The following is an 18180-nucleotide window of genomic DNA, read 5'->3' on the forward strand; positions in this document are numbered from 1 at the left end:
AAATTAATGTGAGGAAAAGATTTGTATTAAAGATGTCCTTGAAGATGGCTGGAATAGCCGAAACGTTGGACTAATAAGAAATAAAGTGTTGAGACAGTATTGGATACAATTTGTTGTTTTATTTAATAAATAATTACCTTGTCTCAAAAAATTTTGAAATAATATTATTTAAATATATACTTGGTTAAAACTACAATAAGGCTATAATAGTTCCAGAGTCTAGGGAAAAGACAGTTATTTCACCCCAATTATTGATTACGTTTGTAACCATGTATAATTAATATAGACCAGTCAAAATTGATGAGTCTGCCAAGAATAGTTTAAAAAAATATTCCGTACCGCTACAACCGATGGAGGGTTAGGGTTTCAGTACTTTGTAAGGAACCAACGGTTGTACAAGGAGGTAATTTTGTCAGAATCACGCTCGACCGCCAGATATTTACCCCATTAAGGGTCATAATTTATGAGGCTGGGTGGACCCCAGGAGCGCTCCAGAACCCACAGGATTGACTCACGGCCACAGTGTAAAAAAAAAAAAAATACTTTCTGCCCAGCTGGATTCGAACCCGGGTCCTTTGAGTTAGTAGTATCGCGCCTTACCAGAGTGCTACCACACTCACGTAAAAAACCAATAGTTAGTGAATTTATTGCGGGAAATAAATATATTTAAGGAACCAGGCGACGTACAGATGTCTATTAACACTCAAATTAAAGCTAGTTCAATGTGCTATAAAATAGTTTAGGGCGCCGTCCGTAGCTTAGATGGTTTGGTCTAGGTATATCGATCTGAGATCTGCGGGAGGCGCAGTTTCGAATCCGGCCTAGGGCGTTGACTTTTTTCATTGAGTGGTGGTCCCACAAGATGAAAAACGTGACCTCCATCATGGTTAGAATAGGTTGGTCACCTGTAGATAACAAGGTAAACATCACTTTCGCTGTGGATTGCCTTTAAAAAAAAAAGTAATTTATGACTTTTGATGGTATAATAAAGATTGTTGAGACTTAACATGGCTACCAATAGATTTATTTAAACAATAAATACCAATCTCAAGAAATTTAAAAGATTATGTATAAAATAGTTTATGACGTTGATCTTCGTAGGAGTGGTAGTTATGAAAATATTTGCTAAAATAAATTGATTTATAGATGTTCGGAAAAATTGATATTCATATGCAAATATCATAAAAAATACTATCCCAACGAAGATAAACTACCTTATAGCACATTAAACTGACTTTAATTTGAGTCATAATAGACATATGTATGTCTAATGTTTCTTGGGATAAATATTTCCTACAATAAATTCATCAAATACTATTTTTTTAGTGTATCTTTTATGAAACGTTGCTTTTTAAAATAACTGAATCTCAAGAAATATTGAACGTTGATAGTTCTACGAGGGCTCATATTTTAGTAAATTTACTCCATTTTAAATGATGTTCTACTAAGTTTTCTAGTGTTGTCGGTGGTTTCAAAGATATGGAGCTTCGAATGAAAATTTAACTTTTTTTAAAAGTTTTGATACAGCTGCAATTTTGTATTCTTCTTAACTATACTTGGCAGTTTCATAAATTTTGACTGGTAATTATACGTGGTTTTCATTAAAGTATACAAAAATTGGGTTGAAATAACTGTCTTTCTCCTCTTGGGCTCTCGAACTATTGTGGCTTCTGTACATACCTGAATTGGCGTAACGACGACATAATCTTATAGTCTCTAATTCTAACCCAAACATAAAGTTATACAAGAGTAATCAATAGAATATTTATCCTATTTAACAAATATTATTAATTCTTCAATGTGTATTTAATTTGGTTTTTAATGTTTGTTAAAACTATTATGGTATCGACGACAACTGAGTCGATCTCTGCAATTTATATCCAAATCAACAGAAAGCTATATTAATGTCAAAAATGTTCAACGATCCATAAAATAACATTTTAAGGTCAATATATACGTAACCACAGTTTTACCTGTATCAGGAAAGTCTCCTTCCGCTCACCAGGCTCAACGAGTTTTTAATTATGGTGTCCTAAAAAGATTCTTGACAATTTATATTTATTAATCTATGATCTTGTGAGTTAGTATGAACGAATAAGATAATTAGCTCCAGTCTTGAAAATAACATTAAGTATCCACTCTATGTAAAAATGTAAGTTAATTAATTAATTTTTTATTAATATATTTGTTTGAGAGTGGTTTAGCTTATTTAAAAACAATTTTGATCCTTTTTCTCAACTTTATTCTTTTTAAACTTCCAACGTTTCGACCACTTAGGTCATTTTCAAGAATACCTACGAACAGCTCCTTTTAATTATTTTTATAACAATTTCCTTCACTTACCTTAAAATTTCATTTTTTTGGTCTTACCTCTATTTTGTTTTCATTTTTTAAATTGCCGGCTAATTGCCTTTGTCCCATTTCTAAATAAATTAATCAATTAAAATACTATCATAATAACATTATAAAATTCTTTGTTTGTTTTTTTAAATAGATTCCTACTTGCAATTTTTTCTATATAATTCTTTCCTAAATTTAAAACTTTTATTAACCACTTTTCTTTCTATCATTTACCTTTGCAAACTCCGAACAGAACCTACCTTCAACAGGTTAGGACTCTGTTATTACCTTATCATATAACATAATTTTTCTTAAAACATTAATTTACATTTTCAATATAATTAATTAACCTGTATTACTAATTTTTCTGCTTACAACATAAACATTTTTTAATATATTTAAATTTTATAATTAGTTTATTCCTATTTTATGTGTATTTTTCTCACATATACATTTATCCCCCCCTTTTCTTTAATTTATTTTTTAACATATTTACTTCTCTATTCACACTTTTATTATTGCATTTTTATTCCATTTACATCCATGTAAGTGAAGGAAATTGTTATAAAAATAATTAAAAGGAGCTGTTTGTAGGTATCCTTGAAAATGACCTAAGTGGTCGAAACGTTGGAAGTTTAAAAAAAATAAAGTTGGGAAAAAGGATCAAAATTGTTTTTAAATAAGCTAAACCACTCTCAAACAAATATATTAATAAAAAATTAATTAATTAACTTACATTTTTACGTAGAGTGGATACTTAACGTTATTTTCAAGACTGGAGCTATGGTATGTTTGTTGAAGATTAGTTTGAACAGTGACCTAAGCACAGTTGAAACCTCTTGGCAATATGGCACACTTAATTCAAAAATCAATAATGAAAGTCCTGTAATGTCTTCATTCACGATACAATATTTATGTACTGTTTTCTATATTACCTTTTTAAAATTTGTATTATACACAAATCTACAGCAAGTATTTTATTACTTATGACTGTGCATATTATTTACATGTATCAATAAGAAAAAGGGACCTAAAAAGTTCACTATTGTTTAACTTTAGTGAAATAATTATTGTTTCCATCATGAGAAAATTAATAATCAAAATTGAAGATAAAATCTAAATGTCAATCAAAAATATAAAGAAATTAAAATCACATCTCACCATACAAATAACGGGTACTATGGTTGTCCAAATCCCAATCCGAAAGATCCAGGCTGCAAGTGAAAAGAGATGATTGCGAAATGAGAGAGCCAAACCAGTGACTGAGCAAATGTGCGTGATGTATATGAAAGAAAGGACCGTGAAGGTGAAGTCTACCTGCATCCACTTGTGGGTGAGGAAGCTTCTTACCAAAGGGTGCAAGAAGAACTGGTACTTCAGTTGGTCGAATTTGGATTCACTTACTGCTTCGATCACTTCCATCTCTCTCTGCCCTGCCACCAGCATCGAATAGTCGAGTAGCACTTCAAAGTTCACGTCGTCCGGCTGGTTCCTTCCAGCGATTTTATTCTTATCCAGGAGTACTTTATCGCAATCGTTATCCTCTAAGTCGAGATGGTCAATTGTAACGGTAGAAGCACTTGCGAAATTGACCTCATCTTTCTTATGTTTTCTAATCCCCGTAAAACTGTCAAGCAAATGCTCTATCATCTGGACCGGACTGGGAATATAGTTCATGATGATGTCGATCGCGGTACGGTTCAGGGTGCTATCGCAGTCAGCGAGGCTGGCACCCCTCTTCAGTAACATGGATACGCATTTCTCATGCCCTCCCAGAGCAGCGAGTACCAGAGCCGAACGTTTCTCACTGTCATCTATAGTGATGAGAATCGGATAGGTGTCTAATAAGTATTCTATAGTTCTATAATGCCCTCCTTTAGCAGCCAGGTGTAGTAAGGTGTCTTTTTCACTAACAATGGACTGAAGGAAATGATCCTTGATTTGTTTGCAGTAGGAAAGAAGAAATTCGACACAATTTCGATAACCATGGGACGCAGCCAACTCGAGGGCAGAGAGACCTTGCGAGTTGCGTTCGTTGAGATAGTCTAGGTTGTAACTGTTATTAGATACAACGAAAACAATAATTTTTTTTAATATGGTGATATCGTTGTTGGCCTGGCCATTGACTGCTGAATGAAGGAGTGTACCTTTTAATGTTCCATGGGTACTTAAGTACCGGATCCTAAATGGAAATTTCAATAACACTTCGACGGAGGAGTGGTGATTGCCCTCCACAGCTCTGAAAAGAGGTGTGTATCCTTCGTTGTCCGTTTTATTAATCATGTCATCGACGACCTGCAAACAAATTGAAAGGTACAACCATATTATTGTAAACATAAGACTTATAAATATAAATATAACTTAAACCCTCTTAAATATAAATATACCAGCACTCTTTAACTGAAACAAAAGTATGTAGCATTTTAAAAACACTACTGACTAAACACCTTAAGTTGAAATAATGTCCTGCTTAACAAATTAGAATACAGTATGTATTAGAAATCGTCATCTCACAATATATAACAAAATAATAACAGGTTAAGTAAAAGGTTTAAAATCAACAGAAAGTAATATACAGGAAGAAAAAGGTGAACAAAACAAAATAATTATTTAGTTTCACCAAAGAGTAAATCAGCATCATTTAATGGTTTTCTTAAAATAGATATCAAGAACTCAGTATTCCCGAGTTATATATTTATTTAGGACCATCCATCTCATTTATATAATAGAAGGATTAACATATTATCAAAAAATACAGGAGGATGAAACACATTTTTATAAGTTAATTACCATTAGGATTAAAGGCAAAGGTATTGGAAACATGTCTATACCCAGTAATTTTATATGAATCTTAAACATGATCAACAACAGAAAATAATTATGAAAAATTAGCTAGGACACAAATGCAATTTTCAAGAAGCAAGACTGATATCAAAAGAAAAGACCGCATCAGCCACAGAGAAGTACAATCTTTCTAGAGTTAAAGTTAAAAGTCTAACGAAGAAGCACAACACCTGGAATGGAGGTGGGCCGGACATGTTGCCAGACTTGATACAAGAAGGTGATCTAAAATTGCAACATGATGGATACCAAGGAAACACAAGAAAAGGAAGGAAGACCATTAACGAAACGGCGAGATGAGAGTTCAAACAGGAGACTGTTTGACTACCTTGGTTAGGAATAGGAAAATATTTTATTTAATTATAGAAAAATTATTTTATTTTAAATTAATAGAAAAAAAATAATCAATGAAGAAGTGGAAATTATGTAAATTGTTTATAAACCAATATCGTAACTCCCAATGGAGAGGTTTTGTAAGGAATGTAAAAAAAAATGTATTATTATTTAATGATTTTTTAAAAATAGATTCAACTAACTTTCGATTATCTAGTACCTTGTAAACATTGTTCTAATGACAGTAAAAAAGGTCCTGAATATTCCAAAATTGGCTTAATCACTACCAACTATTGCAAGGCAATGTGTGTATGTATATTTGTGTAGTTGCTCCTGAGTATATGTAATATGTATACATATAAATATATGTAATATATATATAAATATATTTATATGTAATATGCACTGGGGTATATATTTATTTGTGAAGCTCTTCTATGAATTTCAGCTTAACACCACTAAGTCAAATACTTGGTGACTAGAAAACGAAACTGGAGCCAATAGAACGATTAATGGTAAACAAACTCAAAACCTGTAGGTTTCGTCCATTTTGAATTTTCTTTTTTACATTGGAGTTCTGTACAATTTAGATAGGGGAGCCCCCGCTCGGGTGGTACTTTCCTAGGGTCCACAAAATTGTTAATGATAAATTGACAAAATAACAAAATAGGTCGATCAAACTTAGCTTAAACAGTGAAGTTAAAACGTATAAAATCAGCAACGCCTGCAAAAAGTACATGCCCCCTCTCCTCTTCATAAAGCTTTTTCTTTTGTTTGTTTATTTTTGTTTTTCTTTCTTTTAAAAACACGTAAACAATTAATATTTCGTTGTATATCAGTCATGTATAAATCATACACTTAGAAGTAGATTTAATATGCTATACTTAATAACCCAGTAGAGATTTTATAAAGTAGAGAAATTTCTTTCCCCAACATTTACCCACGGGGAAACTCATCTTAGATATTCTATACCAAAAAATCAAAATAATTCAATATTTTGCAGCCGAGCCTATTTTTGTGATATCCCATAGATTATTTTGAATTAATTATCGAAATATTTAAATTTTATGTTTATAACTATACCGTATTTGGTAGAGGGTAGAGACCTGCGTTACGCCACTGATTCTGTACGTAATGTTATTATTTTCAAGAAATGAAAATAAAACTTATCATATATAATATTGTATTGAGATATAATTAAAAGAATGAGACAAATAAAACAATCAATACCTCTCTTGAAAGACTCCCAATAAAGACATTGAGTAGTTCGCAGTTGCCTTGTTCGGCAACTAGATGAAAGACAGTTCTGTTATCATAGGAAGGGATGGTGATATCAGCATTGTTCTGTAACAGCAACTCAATATCTTCCTTCCGTCGTTCTTCGACTGCTAAGAAGAGAGGCGTTCTACCCTCATCGTCCTGCGTGTTTATCGTGCTAGTATCATTTTCAAGCAGTTTTCCTAGTACTTCGTGGTATCTCATTTTGTTTTTGTCATTTCTTTCATTGTTCTTGATCGCTAAAAATATTAAGGCCGGCTTCTCCTCTTCTATAACGTCAGGGGAGATAAGTTTTAAATATTCTGTCAATAATTTGATACGCCCTGTTTCGACGGCATTGTAAAGAGCGTTTCTCGAGGGTTTAGAATTATTTTTTAACAATTTCTCGACTATAGTGTCGGACGCACCTCTGTCAATAGGTTGGCTTGTAACTACCGAGCACCCGGATACTTTGATTTCTTCAAGTCCTGTAACATCAAGAGCTGTTAGATTGTCCTTAGTCGCTATGTTCACATCGGCTTTGTGCTTTAAGAGCAATTCGACGATTGCATTGTAACCAAATTTAGCAGCTAGGAACAGTAAAGTGCTTCCTTCGGTAACATTTTCGGGCACCTGCAAATCAAAATAATCGTTCTAAAAACAATAATTTCTAAAAATAATAACATAGCTCAAAATGAAAAGAAAATATAAATTAGTTTACATGTTTACTGCCAACAATGTAAGCATTTAATGTCTGCAAGAAGACATTGGCAAATTCAAAGGGGGCTTAGACCTTACCTCTAAACTAAATGAAAATTTTAATTTCATATTACATCCTTCAAAGAAGGTTAAAATCCCACTTGACTCAGAACAATTCGGCAGAAATCGTTGACCGTGGTTTAGGTTCAACGTGAAATTGTAAGAACACTGCCTTCATTGGCTTTAGCTTCAAATCCTCAGGAATTTAAATCAAATATAGAGGCTTATAATGATTTTATTTCATTTCAATTTAATTTAATTTTTTTCCTCCTAAAACAATTTTTAGACCCGTTTCTGTAAGGCCACATCAAGTAGTTAAAGATTCCTATGGTATCTACTAGATACTATCTAGTGCCAACCGAATACAAAATAAATATGCACATATCTTAGAAAAGAAAATAACACGTACATTTTTTTTAATATAAATATAAAAGGAGGATGGTCCGGATACTGTGAAGAAAAAAAAACTCAAAAGTAATAAAACTATTTAATATTTTAGCCAACGTTTCGCCCCACTTTTGCAGGGCTAAAAAATATACAATTAAAATAAAGTAACGAAGCGAGATAATAGATAATATGTAATAAAAGCGAACTGAGGCGTGGCTAACTATGATTTAAAATATGTAAACATTTATATAAATATGAGCAGTGAAAATAAAAATAAGATGTACAGTCAAAATTATAAATAAACAAGCATTACAAAAAGTTATTAGACACTTAATGGGAACTGGAATAAGAACAAAAAAAAAAATTCTCGTTTATTTATACTTTTCACTATACATCTTATTTTTATGTTCTTTAATCTATCTTATTCATTTCTAAATAAATTTTCACATTATTTTTGACTAGAAAAATGAATAATCAATTATTGTGCGAAAGATTTATACATAAATAAAATAATGGAAGATTGCTCATTGACTGTGTGTAGCAATAAATGGAATATGGTAGGGGTGCGGTCAAATGAAACACAAATAGTAAGGACTATTTTAATTGAGCCAACCTTTCGTCCCACGTTGCAGGGCTAAAAAAAGATAGTAACACTTAACATAAGTAAAAAAGTTTAATGGAAAATTACAAGGTTATACAATGAAACGTAGAAATTAAATAAGAAAAATAAAAGGTTATAAACAATTAACCTTTAATTAACAAATTATCCTTTTCTTTTTCTTATTCAATTTCTACGTTTCATTATATAGCCTTGTAATTTTCCATTTATCTTTTTTATTTATGTTAAGTGTTAGTATCTTCTTTAGCCCTGACGAAGCCCTGCAACGTGGGGCGAAACTTTGGCTCAATTAAAACAGTCACTATTTTTTTTTTTTTTTTTTTTTAAACCGAAATTGATTGATAGATTTATTTATTGATAGATATTACAATCTGCCACACAGTTGTGGGCAATAGGTAATAGTGATGAATGATCTCATACATACTAAAATAAAATAATAAAAAATAAAGAAAATTAAAAAAAAAAAAAAAAAAAACTCTCTGAAATCACTTGAAACACACATATTTAAGTTTCATTTGACCGCACCCGGACCACATTCCAATCAAAAATAAAATAATTCTGAATCTAACCGTTTTCTTAATAATCATAATATTATACTAACTTATTCCTTTTTTTTCTACGTTATTATTGTACTATATTATATATTACCAGTCTAGAAACTTCATCATGATCGTGAACAAAGGAGTCTAGCTGATCTTCTGGAACCTTCAAATCTGTTTTCTCTACAGCAGAATTTATTAAGGTTGAATCCTTTTTAAAAATTGTTTCTAGGCATTGGACCGATGATACGAAAGTGTACTTGTAGGCAGCTAGATGATGAGGCTGTAGCCCCTCCATGTCCCTAGCTCGTGGGTCCGCTTCCGACCTGAGAAGCAATTCCAAAATGTCGTTATCACCGTAGTACACCGCAAGGTGGCACACGCTCATCATGCTTGCCTGGCATCTCGTGTTAGGGTTAGCTCCTTCCTTCAACAAGCTGGAACAAACATTTATTATTATTAAATCACCAATTTCTAACAGTTGTGACAGGGTTAATTGAATATTTCCAATATCGCAAAAACTTGCACTTTGTAACTTGCGAAGCATTGCTTAGGCCAGATCATTTAATGTCAGAGGTACAATTGCAAAGCTTTTATCAGTCGTATTCCTTTCAATATGAAAGAGGTAATATGTGCCAGACACTTATTCTTGAGGTTGAAAAACAAATAAAAATACCAAGTCCTGAATCATTTGGGACTTTGTATTATGGTACCATCCGAACAAGGATATAAATATTTCATTACTCACAAATATTAGTGTAGTGCATATATAAAGTGACGATTTCAACAAAATGAACTACTAAAACACTAAACAGAAAACATGAGGTCTTTATAAATCTTGAAAGTTACACTCGAATTTAAATGTTAGATCATTTTCGTAGAGAATTTTTTTTTTAGTATTAAAAAAAAAACAATGGGTCTATTGAATAAAAATAAGCAAACACTTTTAAGCGTTTATAAAAAATATTCACTTTTAAGAATATGCAATTACTTTTTTTCAATTGAATAAGACTCACCTTTTACTTGATGTAAATACTGGAAAAAAAACATTAAAAAATAAGTATTTACTTAAAATTACTCGCTTACACTTTAAGTAAACATCGGGTCTATCGAATAAAAATAAGGAAATATTTTCAAGAGTTTAGTCTTGTAAAAAGTATTTATTTTTAATTAAAATTAATTACTTGTTTTCAATTGAATAAGAGCCACATTTTACTTAAACGAAAATACTGGAAAACCATTTACTTAGAAGTATTTGCTTATACTTTTAGTAAATATTGGATTCGTCATCAGCTTAAGTGACATGTTCCAGCCCTCTCTGTAATTCTCTCTAGTTGTCTTCATTTGTCTCGAAACAAACAACTATTTTAGTCTTTTCTTACGTTTGAGTTTAATTATAATATAATTATGTCATTGTGTGAAGAAGAAGTGCAGGCTAAATGTGGGAGCCAAAGAATTCTTCTAGTAAAATTAATATTAACATAAAAGACAGTGCAGTGGTGTTGAATAAGTCTATGACGCCAGGGATCATACAGCCAAAGAACAAGCCTGAAAGGGAATTAGAGAAGAATTAGTGAAAAATGCGGGAAAATCTTCAGTGATGGTATATTAGCTTAAAAACAAAAATATCAAGACAGATGTTAACAAAAATAGTTACCAGAATATAGTTGAGAATAAGAAAATCGAGCTGGAGGACTAGGAGAAATAATTCTAAGAAATTTTGGACTCCAATAAAAATCCAATTTAAAAAAAAATCATGAACCCTAACCAGTTTGAACTGAGCACCAAAGTAACTATAAACAAAATAAGGTACATCAACAGCAGTCTACTCCAAATGAAAGTAATTATGTCGGGCACGCTAAAATAATTCAGAATAAGAAAAAAAAATAGGCTCGAAAAAAAAAAAATAGGTTTTATCAACAGCGGAAGTTCAAAAGCTGTTTTATACTGGAACAACTTAATCTAGCCTGTCGACTTCAAGTCGGCCATTGGTAGATTTGAAGCCAGGAAGTTTAATTAAAAACATAAATATAATGGTGACCTTAAAAATAAAAGTAAATTTTTTATTACAAAATTATAACTTATTTTTATTAAAATTTAAAATAATTGTTCACTGGGTAAATTATAAGAAGATACTTGTGAATAAAGTGGTTACGGGAAAATTTAGGGTTCACTTATTTTATCATGGGATACTTAATGCACTTCGACTTCAGTAAACAATGATATTTTATTAAGTGGGTCTAAGTAAAGACTTACAAAACCACAAAGTAAAAGCAAATGCATATTTTTATACAAGAGACCCACTTTTTCAGACATAAATAAAATAAAACTTTACTAGTCTTTAGATCAGATCTTTCGAATGAATCCGTGGAAGAAAAGGCGAAACTATTCTTGTATATGATAAATATAAGGCTAAATCAATAAATGAAACCTGAAACGAACTAAACACTATTGAATATTATGAGATAATCTCACGCAATAATTCAGTTTAGTCAACACCTCCCTCCCACCAATTGACACCAAATAACCAAGTGCAGTTTGGCCTCGCGATGTTCTATTTTTGTAGAAATATATTTCTTACGGGGTTAATATAATTCTTAGTTACCTATGATATATTCTCTTTCATTCGGAGAATTGCCACATTTTTTTCTGAAATAAATTTGAAAACGTTTATTTTTTTTTAGATGTAACAGTAAAAATTCTCTAAGAAATTCAAAGATTAATTTTATCAAGATAGCATTGAATAAACATGAACTACACTTGAAGTTCAAGTACTTCCTTTGCCGAGTGTTACTCTCCACTAGTCATTATAGAGATTTGCTAAAAATAAAACAGAATTCAAGAAATTGAAAACTTACAGTTACATACTCAAGATCGCATAGAAATATTTATATATATTAAAAATGTTGGTGTTCGATACAATTATGTATATATTTCCAACTTTGTTGGTTCAATCGAATTATTTTCGGCAAGTTGTCCCAGATAAGTATAGTTTATTTTCCTTTGTAGCCAGGTCAATTGACCTAGAGCGTATTCAATAACAAATAACTCTAAAACTTAGATGAAAAATAAATTCTTATAAATATATAATTACCAATCCATTTTATTGTATTATATATACCAACCATTCTTATAGGATCTTAAAGAAAGAAGTACAGGAATGAGTAATTAAAGCATGCTTAGAAAAAGTTTCGAACTATTTTTCATGAAAGCTGAAATTGAAGACCTTGAGGAGGAAATTGAAGGAGAAAAACCGATAATTTTTTTTTTTTTTAAAAATGAGGTTTTCTTTTTCAAAACTGAGTTAGTAAGTGGATTCAGTTGTTTATTTATAATAGACAATGAGATAAGAAACTATATTCATGACCAGAAAATCATAAATAGAATAAATTATGATAAGAAAATCATAAACACTTTAATAAAAAAACATTGGGTGGGGTACACACAGTATACTAAGACTAGTTTGGCAATTGCTTATTATTGCTTATTATATATATATATATATATATATATATATATATCGTATATAACACAGTCATTAAACATTAAAAAATATAATAGTAATAAATGATTTTTTTTTTGTTCTTATTGTTTTAGTTTTTTAATCTTTTTTTATATGTTCCAACTTTTTTATTTATATACAGTTTGAGAATTGTAAAAACATAGCCTAAAAATCAGACTATAATAAAGACCTTTGAATATATGTTGAGGTTTATCTTAAGGATCAATAATAATTGTCCAAACAAAAAATGTTGTCAACAGCAAAGGAAATATATATGTGTGCGAGTAAGTAAATTAATTTTTAACATGCATTTTTATTTATTTATATATATATTTTTATTTTTTATTTATAGTTATTTATAAAAATAAATCTGGCCTTACCTTTCAACTTTTTCATGATCCTTGTTACAGACAGCTAAAAGCAGTTGTGTATTAAGCCTCCTTTTCTTTATTATCTCAGCCTTTTCGATTTCTTGAGACTCGCCGGCAGCAGTCGACATCTCGAAGATAAACTTCTAGAACGACTTGGAGCAAAAAGTAAATTCGCAATCTTATCAAAGGTGGACCTAATCTTATCATCGAAGAAATATGAAGTATGCTGTCGAACTATCCGATCTAGATTCATTTCCTTATACGAGATAAGAGTCTAATCTGTCCCGAGTTGCCCGACCTCTGATGGGGAGCAAAGACAAGGTAGTAAAAATCCTTCAGGCTTATGCCGTTCTTTTTTAATCTACAAATGCTCAAAAAATATTAATTTCAACTTTTAAATAACGGTGAAAAATAAATCACTTTTTATTGGTAATAAATCACTGACAAGGTTGTGTTACGCTAAATTTTAAATGAAATTGGCATTGTGACGAATTCTATAACCGAACAATGGCAACTCTCATAGGCGTATTTTGAAAGCTATGTACATAGTTTTTAGATAAGGATTTACTACAATTGAACCCCACATATGCGATAAGGAACCGAGCAATATGTATATATTTACTTTTTTGTTATTTTTATAAGTCATGTCAACTTTTTTTCATTTACAAACCCCAACAAAACCCAAGGCTCTATCAATATCTAAAACTGATAGAGAGCAACACACTGCCTAGGGTTTATAGTGAGAAATGGAAATTCTTGAAAAATCTAACAAACACAGACACAAGACAGAGGCTCTCTTTGTCACTAGCAGGAAACAAACAGAGACCATCACTATCTTTAAAATACCTTGGAGTTTTGATTGATACACGCCTCCGGTTTAATGTTCACACGGATTGTATCAATACAAAATCTGCTAAAGTGAAATGCTTATTGTCAAGCCTTATGCCAAACGTTGGAGGCTCCAGAGAAAGTAGCAGAAGGCTTCTTGCTACTATGGCCCCCTCAATCACGCTATTTGCAGCTCCAATTCGGAAAGAAATGGTTACCAAATCATACAGGAGACAGATGGTTTCCGTTTATCTCAGAGCTTCCTTAAGGACAGTAAGTGCTTTTCGAATTGTTTCCTATGAGGCGCTGTACGTGATAGCCAGAATGACACCTGTTGAACTTCTAGTCGAAGAAAGAACTAGGCAGTATGAACGACGCTCTAGCGTTTCAAGAGAAGAGCGGAAAACCACTTCGACATAGGCTAATGTATCTTTTCTTTTCGGCCTTTGACAGTCCATTATTGTGATTTAAAAAATCCTTAGTCCTATGTATATTGTACTGAACCGATGCAAGAAGCGCCACGGATGTCGTCCTTGCAGTTCAGTAAATGCTTCTGAACATAGCTGAGGCTACTTCCCATGAAAAAAAAAGCTAGAAACGTTTTTTTATCAAAAAGGTTCTTCCTAATTCATCACCACTGATGCAAATAACAGGTGAAAAACGTTAAAAAATCATCTATGTTTGCCGTCCTTCTTTAATAAAAAAACAAAAAAATCCGTTGTAAAAATATCCCCGCCAAATGCAAATAAAAGTTGTTACCGCAAAAAGAAGTGAAATCAAAAAGGCTGCCCCTAGTAAAGGAGCCTCAGGCTTTGCGCAGAGGTTAGGCACACAATCCGTTCGGCAGAGTATGGAGTCCAAAATGGAAGCTAAAATTGTGCGGGGTTTCTGTCTGCAGCAGTTATGACCTTTCGATTGTGGTAATGATTACAAAATACCAACAGATACCGCGGCTAATTATAGTTTCCATTATGAGGTAGGGTAGACCCTGGAGGGCTTCAGAACCCACGAGATTGACACAGGATTACAGTAACAGAATAAATAATTATCTGCCATGCCCGGTCTTTGGAGTTAATAGTACAGTGCCTTAACTCTGTATCACTACTGCAGGTTACTTTTTTCTATAATTTGGTGTCGTTTTAACACGCTGTGAAAACTTCAGTGGCAGTACAAATTTAATAAACTTCAGTGGCAATAAAGAAAGAGTGTATTTAATAATCCTTTTAGCACAATAATGCAAAACAATATTTTAGTTAGCAATATATAACAAAAAACCCAATTGATATGAAAATAACTGATTTATATATCGGGCATTCCTTTTAAATATATTTTTTTATCCTGAATGGGTAAGGTTGCGTATGTAAAATGATCCGATGCATATTTTTTGGTACGAGAGAGGGCAGTAGCGTTGGCCATTTCATTGAGGAGAGACCCAGAGAGATAATGGAACTTAAACAAAAAAGAACGTGATGTGCAGCCGGCCAACTTACTACCTTCCCCCTCCACACAGGAAAGCTGGAGCTCGTCCTGGATGGCAACTGTTAATAGCACTCTGAAGCGTTGTGCTTCAGACCATTCACCGAAGATCGGAGTTCTGGAAGCTCTGCTGTTTTTGGATGTGTGGTTTTATAAAGGTGCCGAAGCAGAGGTGCACTATTGTGTAATATAAGTCTGATGATGTGCTTGTTTATTTGCAGCTTCAGTTTAAGTCAAAAAGAGAGCTGTGCTGACTTAAGCAGGTGGGGCAGCCAGTAGGTTTTCTGGCGGGCCAGCTTGAGCTCCCGGACGTGACTGAAGAAGGGGAGGTACCTATCCAGTGTGACTCCCAGGTAGAGGATGGAGTTACGCTCAACCTTGAAGTAGGTTGGGAGTGACTTCTTTCCCTTCTGGACCATCACAATGGCGTCAGTCTTGGCCGGGTTTATCCTAATCCCAATCAGCTTGAGCACATCAGTGATGACCGCAGCGGCGTTTAGAGCGAGTGTAAGTGCCGTTTTAGCATTAAGGGCGGTGGCGTAGATGTCGAAGTCGATAGCGTAGGCTGTACTGCCTTTGGATGCTGCCTTGAGACCACTGACGCCGTGAAGATGACGATCTACTTGTCAGTACCGAGCCTTGAGGTTCTCCGCAGGTGGTGGGGACAGGAGTCAAAAGGCTCTCGCCAACTCGAAAGACAAAACATCTGCTATCATAGCTTTTGGTCAGTCGGCATACAGCGGCGAGGAACTTGAGTTCCTCCGGTTGGAGGAGTAGGAGCAGATGGAACATTCACTCTAAGGCTTGGTCGAGATAGAGACCTTCACTATGGTCATGTGCTTGTTTTCTATGGTGAACGCCTGCAGCTTGGCCAAGTGATGTTCGCCGGTGACACCCCATTAGAATCCAGTCTGTTCCTACGGGATGCTGCTCCTCACTGGAGTGCTTAATCAGGTGTAGATTGTTGAGCTGCTCGAAGATCTTGTTCATGTGCGAAGAGGCTGATCGGACGTAGCTCGTTTGTGAAGTAGTGGGGCAACGGTTAACAGACAACACCAGCGGCTGTTGCCTCCGAGACGGAGTGAGGAGATCGCTAGTGGCATGAATGCATGTCGATAACCACCATAAAGACTCGGTAATGCAGCGTCATTTGTGTTATGCGCTCGATAAAGTTCTGAGCGGAAAAAACAAAGGATTTTAGAATGATACAATAGGCCTATGAAGAATAAACCATATCGTGTTTTCTTGCGGCAAAATAGGTTCACAAAAAAGGTCGCGAGGACGTTGATGACAATTAGTACAAAATGCGTGAACTTTTAAACAGTGACCATCGCGTTAGTGTTATATGAACTTGCCGGTGAACTGGTATCGGGCCAAATTTTAGTGTTCAAGTTATTGACACAAGATTTGATTATAACAAAAGTGTGTAGAACTTGTTCAGAAAGTTTTGGCCAAATAAAAAGTGGTAAAACTTCCATAGCCATCCTACATCGCCCACGTAGCTTCTAGAGGTCCAGACAGCATCAACGAAGTTCCTTATTTTGGTGATGCCCAAGATTCATATTTTGAAGAATTTTAGTCAGAAAAAATGTTAAATAAATTTTTGGTTCTTAGAACAGTCTTGAAACTTTGTCAACGTAGATTGAACTACCTATAGGATCGTTAGAATTCAGTTATTGTAATTGCATATATAGTCGTTTAAGCTGCGATAGCTTGAATCTCAAAAAAGTCAACAATACTACTTTGAAACTTTAAAAAAAAAAAAAATATATAAAATCAATGCACTGTCGAAGAGTTTGTATCTGACTTCTATAGATATGTTATGAAGGCTTGACCAGAAGGCCAATGCGTGTTTAATATAGGTAAGGTAGTTGATTAGGAGGTGATTAGATAGGATGAATCTTACAGAGTGACAACCGTAATTTCTTTAAAGATGGCAGCTTCGACCTACGGGTGCTATTCCTGTAAGTACGACAGAGGAATATAAACCTGGAGGCTGGCTACCCACCGAGTCCTACGAAAGGAAAACAGGTAAAGGAAGGAGGAGGTGACCAACAGGGAACAAGTGTAAAATAAGACTCATCAAAACAAATAATAAATATGGAAGAATATACTAAGTGTCTTACTTACTGTCCCAAGAAGGAAGGTACCTAAACAGCACCATCGCTGGGGTATTGATTCTACTAACGATACCAAGGCCGGTGAGAACTAACTTTTTGTGTTTAGTATATTCTTTTTGCTAAACTTTATTCATCAAATCACATAAATACATTTATAATACTGCTTACATATTCATATACAACATAATAAAATCATTTACATTTTACTAAATAAATGGCTAGAGAATATATGATACTTCCAGGTGAAACAAACTGAAGCTCTTGGCCGGAAGTGCTAAAGGTTTCGGCGGCTGTATTAGTCTAGACCAGCATGTAGCGTGTCGCTACAGCACTATTCTAGATACTTTTTTACAACCATCATTTAGAATGAAACATTAATATCTTTTTTATGGATGGTATAATGTTTTTTTTTACGAGAGAAAGAAGTAACAGCCTGAATCCATATTTGTTGTTATAATTATACATTTATTTGCGATAATGCTCTACGTCTACAGGATTTGGTAATTTTTCTCAGGACAAAATAAAGGAAGTTAACAAAACATAAGTCAAGCACAGCATTACTTACAACTTATATCTTCTTATTTGAAAACTTAATCCCCTGGAATTATTTTTTTTTCATATTTCCTATTGCTGAGTAATTAAAAATGTCTCAAGGTTAATGATTTATCCCTTAAAATACCTTTCCTAACATGATATTTGGCTGCTGAGACATTTGGTGAGATACTGACCAGCAGAGATGTGCTTCAGCATTTGTTGGCTTACATAATCCTGGTAATGGTCTGCATACATGGTCTGGTAGTCACACAAT

At 33.3% G+C, this 18180-nt stretch overlaps 1 protein-coding gene across 1 annotated transcript in view; it reads right to left on the minus strand.

Annotated features, from left to right (window-relative positions):
• LOC106686715 (transient receptor potential channel pyrexia) overlaps positions 1-17006 on the minus strand; it is a 21120-nt gene extending 4114 nt beyond the window's left edge. The window contains exons 1-4 of the mRNA XM_014430168.3: positions 12958-17006; positions 9185-9512; positions 6745-7404; positions 3502-4635 (exon numbers count right to left, since the gene is read on the minus strand). Of these exons, the coding sequence (XP_014285654.1) occupies positions 3502-4635; positions 6745-7404; positions 9185-9512; positions 12958-13076 (2241 nt within the window). The 5' untranslated portion in view covers positions 13077-17006. The remainder of the gene's footprint in view (positions 1-3501; positions 4636-6744; positions 7405-9184; positions 9513-12957) is intronic.
• Positions 17007-18180: the final 1174 nt, after the last annotated feature.

This window comes from Halyomorpha halys, unplaced genomic scaffold, assembly GCF_000696795.3.
Source record: "Halyomorpha halys isolate HHAL.00 unplaced genomic scaffold, Hhal_1.1 Scaffold864.1, whole genome shotgun sequence".
Lineage (NCBI taxonomy): Eukaryota > Metazoa > Arthropoda > Insecta > Hemiptera > Pentatomidae > Halyomorpha > Halyomorpha halys.